We start from the raw sequence: 5,127 nt of genomic DNA on the forward strand, positions 1-5,127 counted from the left end.
GCTAAAAGACAGCCTGCATGTGTTACAGCAGCCCAAATGAACAAAAACCTAATCATGATAGATCACACTTTGGGTGTCAAACCTGCATGCTGCCTCTAAGAAGTACAGTGAATGTTATTAAAAAGTTTAAGCACACTATACTATTACTACTTTGTAATTTTACTGAAAATACCACAGTAAAATTCATATGTCAGAATGAAGTTTAAAGTTGTCAGGTGTACTCGTAAGAATTGGGAGCTTTAATGAAAAAAATAAACCACATCATTTCAAACTTAAAAGGGATCCCTTACCATTCTCAGAAGTGTATCTTAGGTCCTGCAGAGCAGCTACAGCAGCTTGAGTTCCCTGAACATCTTCTTCAGCTTCTGTGATATGCAGATAGTGAGGGGACGATTCTTCAGAAATCTCTGTTGTTAACTAATAAAAGAGAAACCATTGATCTTATTTCAACCTTTGAAAATGAGAGGGCAATCGGTATCTAGAGTTAAAATGAAGTAAAACTGAACAACAGATTTCTAGCAGCAGATAGTATGAGGGATTGCTCTTTGCTGCTTTTGGCAGGAGCTTACTGTTGCTTTTCACTGCGGTCGAAATGTCACCTCATGCCCCAATACCTCTTTTAGACTTCCAGATACTTGCAAGCAGGGTTCCTTTGAAGTTAGACAGTGACCCTTTGGCTGCTTGCAGACGTTAAACCGCCCCCCAAGAACAGGGCTTCACTTTAAACTCTACGATGCCCCCGTGTCGAGCTCAGCGCATGCCCAAAAGAGGCAGTGCGTTAGTCGGACCCGGCTCACCCAATATCTGTATAGATCAGGCACTTCTGTGGGGTTTTTTGGTGCTTTTATCTACCTAATAGCTGATTGACTCAGCTTTAGATAAAAGTGCCAAAAAGCCCTGCTGAAGTGCCTGATCTATACAGATGCTGCAGAGCTGGGTCAAAGCAACGTGCTGCTTCTTCCAGTAAAGTGCTTTTTTTTGTTTGGTTTGTTTTTAATGTTTGCAAGCAGCCTTTGTGTCACAAAAAAACCCCAAAACCCAGTTAACTTCTATATGTATTCACTTCTGGTATGTGCAATCAAGTCTTACTGAATAGCAGCCTCTGCTAAGGTTGTGCCTGGGCACCTAAGATGCTCTCTCATTTCATAAAGACAGGGGTTAAAAGGTGCTTCAGTATTAGTGCCTGGACTTTCAGTGCTAGCACAGAAGACTTATATGCTGGTAGTAGGTGTTTCAGTGCTGATTGCTTCTGTGCTGGTAGGGAGACAAGCTATTTGCCCATGAAGCACCCTAAGTTGAGTGCCAAGGTATCAAGCACATTCCCATCTGAACTGGGAATTACTTCAGTACTTGGACCTACTTGGTGTCGGTGAAGGAGATCTAGTCACCCTGAGACTAGTGTCTTTTCTCCCTTCTTTCCCTGAACTTTTGGGCTAAGGAAGGTTTTGAGTCTCTAACCAACTCCACAGTGAAGGAGTGAGACTTTCTCAATAATGGGGGAGCTCTGGAGCTTGGCTGTTGCAGTGGACTTATCTGAGCACTCAGCGAGATGGTTTTCATCTTATTTTCTTCAACATGAGCTCAAAAGAACCTCTCACCTCGGGGATCCTTTGAAGAGGAAGAGTTTAAAGAGATGCCCTCACTTTATTAGTCCTGTCTGAGAGCCATGTAATGAGGAATACCTGGATAAATGCTCCATTTTGGCAGAAGCATCAATTCTGAAGAATTAATAGAAATAGGCATGTTTTAGCAGGGATAGAACTTAAATACTCAAAAGCTCCATCATCTCTAGAGAGAGGCAGCCCAGGGAGCATCCTCCTGACTCTGAGATACAATTCTTCTCCCTACCTCCTTTCTAAGCCAATGGGCTAAATTGTAATAGTCGCTGACAACTGGGCAGGAACTATAAACAGCAAATGACACAGCATGCAGAGATGCGGGCACCACAGGACTTTTGTCTCACAGCTACAGGCATCATGAAGAAAATTAAAAGGTGTGTAGCTGTCCTGGCCTTTAATGCCTTCAGCAGCAGAAGCAAGGGATCACAGGGCAGTGATGGCCCCACAGGCTAGACAAGTAGTATGGCACTGGTGTCTGGGCTGGATCCACAGGGTTGCCACCTGGATCCCACCCTGTGCTGCCACATCTAACATGCAGGGTCATGTTAGCTGGCCTGCAGGGCTCCCCACAAGGATGGATATTTGCCAGTAGGGAAATAGAAATTAATACTGCCACTGCTCCCCCAATGCCAAATTTTCAGACCGAGGGGGAGTTCTGTAGGCTGGATGATGTTGCTCCATGGGCTAAGTCCTGATCTAGGGTACAGACATAACCCCCAAAACAAACAGCTAATCAAATTTGTCTCTGTACTCAACTATTAGGAGAAGCTTGCTAATTTATACTAATGGCCAGGAGACTCATTGTAATGTAATGAATTTTGCAAACTAGGAAATAGAATTATTGCTCCTCTATCGTTTTATGATAAAACCATATACAACTTTGATTGAAGCAAAAAAAAAAATCTCAAAACTTTCACTGATTTAAACAATAGATCAAGCCATTTTTTGGCAAATGAAAAGTTTTTTAATAATACATTTTATACAAGTAAATATAATCTAATAGATTCTGTAAATGGAATAAATTATGATATCATTACAGAGCACCGCTATTAACTGTCTACTAAAAATTAGGGGGGAAAAAATCCATTTGCCTATTTGCATGTGTGAACTATAGGGGCTTTGAATTAATATGCATTAAGTAAGCCTGCCTTCTGCTGACATGTTTCGTATAAGAGTAGGCTTTATACCATTAATAATTTGCTATCAGTACCATAATATTTTGTCAAAAACCTTTTAAACTGGAAATCATTTAGCCACAAAATTCAAATGGCTCTTCAAACGAAAGAAGAGACTGCTATACTATCATTACCAGTGAACCAAAAAAGCAATAGGAAGGCCTGGCAGTAGGTTTAGACCAGAGTTTAGATTATAACTTCAGGCTGGAAGTTTGAATTCGGAGTTAGTTCTGCTGAAGTTTTTTGAGATTCTGCCATAAAATAACAGAAGCCTCTCTGATCCCACAAAAGTTCTGCATAGTGAATGGCTTGGTAGAAGAGCGCTGCAAGAACAATTTTTCAAGTGTCATTTCAGCTGCATCAAAATTGGAACTGGAAACCCAGGGTCTTCAGTTTTGGAGTCACAATACAATAAAGTGCATTATGATGGGTTCATACTGGGATTCAATGCCAAATCTTTTTCATATGAGAACATGAAGCCAAGATAGGTAGCCTCAGATCTGTCACTTGAAGGGCCACCCCAGGACAAGCAAGCAATTTGATCAACATCTCAAATAATCTTGTTTGTTCCACCTCATTCCACAAAATGGAGGGCCAGATCCTCCTAGCAGTAAAGGGAATGCCAACAAATTATACCATCTGAGGAGCTGTTCAAAAATATGCAGCCCACTGAAGTCAATGAAACTCAACCACATCCCACTGAGACCAATGGAAAAGACTGCCACTCACAATACTGCCAACTCTTATGTTTTACTGTAAGTTGCATGGTAGTCTGATGTTTTTGCAAAAAACCCTGCTCATGCAGCCAAGTGATTGCACAAAAACCCCATCTTACATTCAGAGAAAACAGAATAGGATCTACCTTCTTCATTGTGGAGGAAAGCTTGCAAATATCAATTCTAAAAGTTCAAAAGACAAATGAGCCACATTAAGAAAAAACAAAATCTGGATTTTTGGAGTCTTGAGTCATGATTTTGAACAACTGGAGTTGTTGGTAATAAAGCATTAGCTTCAACATGCTCCTTAAGCACAGACACAAGATAAAAGTTGTTGCTTTTATTTCTCAGTCCAGTGCTCCATTTCCGTTGATTAGTTTATGAATTCAGACCTTTCCAGATCACATGATTTTACAGACAAACCTTTCTTTAAAAACATAGCATAAACTTTCAAATCAGACTTTTCAGCTTTACATTTATTTCCTAAAACTTTTATTTTTTTCCAGCAAGTAAATGTAGAAGCTCAGAAGCAGTAGTGAGAAGTAATAACCACTTATGACCTTGTTAATCCTGCTAGATATTAAAGTCAAGCTTAAAAGCCTTTGCACTGCATGCATTCAAGACAGCGATAATAGAGAGAAGAAATGTTTCTACTGCACAGAGATGTCCATAGCATATTTCTGCACTCATTCCTTTCTATACCTCTGCAGAAATTTTGGAAATGTTAGGGCAAAGCTGTGGCAACTTTATTTTTACCTCCCACTTTGTCTCCCCATCCTGTTCTATTAGCTTCAGTCCATGCTTGTTCTTAAGATGTCTGTTAAATTCCCATTTTGTACCATACACGAAACTGCAAACAGGGCACTTAATGCCACCTGGGGGGAAAAAAAATGAGAAGATATTTTTGGCATTATTATCCTTTACTGCAATGATCTTGGATACCCTTAGTGCCATTATATTACTGGAGTATAATAAAGTCATGAGACCCATTCAAGTTTGCCACCTCCTCTGTTGAGCAGATGTACCTCATTGGTGGCAGCCGCAGAAGCTGACAGATGATTCTGCTTCTTCCCTTTGCTTTCTTTGTGCTGAACACTTCTAAAATATAATCTGACCAGTAGTGCCATTACAATGTTTGATACAATTTTTAACACAAAAGCGCGTGTGCCTAAGGAGGAGTAACAAATCCACAACACTGCTCAAATATCCCTGTGTGGTAGTGCAGAACAGATACACTTGTCCAGTGATTCTCAAACAGGGATGCCGCAAGACAATTTTAAGGGAGGTCCAGGGTGCCACATAATAGTAGCACTGATAGATGTGCAAACACTTGCACGTGACTTGCAAGTTAAACTCAAGAGATTTCAAATAGGAGTCAATAGTGTAAAAAACTTTCTGACTTGTTGCAGTCTTCCTGAGTTCTTTTCAGCAGAAGAATTGCTCTATTATTTTTCTGTAGTCAAAAAACAAATGAAAGCTATGAGCTGGCATTTTCCAAGGGGCGCCTTGACCCTAAAAAAGGTTGAAAACCACTGCACTAGTCCCTCTGCCTTCTGCCACACCCTTCAATTCCTCTTTTCAGCCTTCTCACTGTTTTCTGTTGGAGTTTTTCCTCAG

General features: G+C 40.5%; 1 protein-coding gene across 7 annotated transcripts in view; it reads right to left on the reverse strand.

Moving 5' to 3' along the window:
* ZFAT (zinc finger and AT-hook domain containing) overlaps positions 1 to 5,127 on the reverse strand; it is a 226,156-nt gene that overhangs the window by 26,385 nt on the left and 194,644 nt on the right. For 6 of the 7 annotated variants that reach the window (XM_025202075.1, XM_014519165.2, XM_025202076.1 and 3 more), the window contains 2 exons: positions 4,267 to 4,385; positions 291 to 417 (listed from right to left, as the gene is read on the reverse strand). In XM_025202075.1, the coding sequence (XP_025057860.1) occupies positions 291 to 417; positions 4,267 to 4,385 (246 nt within the window). Of the gene's footprint in view, positions 1 to 290; positions 418 to 1,598; positions 1,719 to 4,266; positions 4,386 to 5,127 lie in introns of those variants that run through there. The other variant, XR_003093659.1, reaches the window with a different exon arrangement.

The sequence above is a fragment of the Alligator sinensis genome, unplaced genomic scaffold (assembly GCF_000455745.1).
Source record: "Alligator sinensis unplaced genomic scaffold, ASM45574v1 scaffold651_1, whole genome shotgun sequence".
In the NCBI taxonomy this organism is placed as follows: Eukaryota; Metazoa; Chordata; order Crocodylia; family Alligatoridae; genus Alligator; species Alligator sinensis.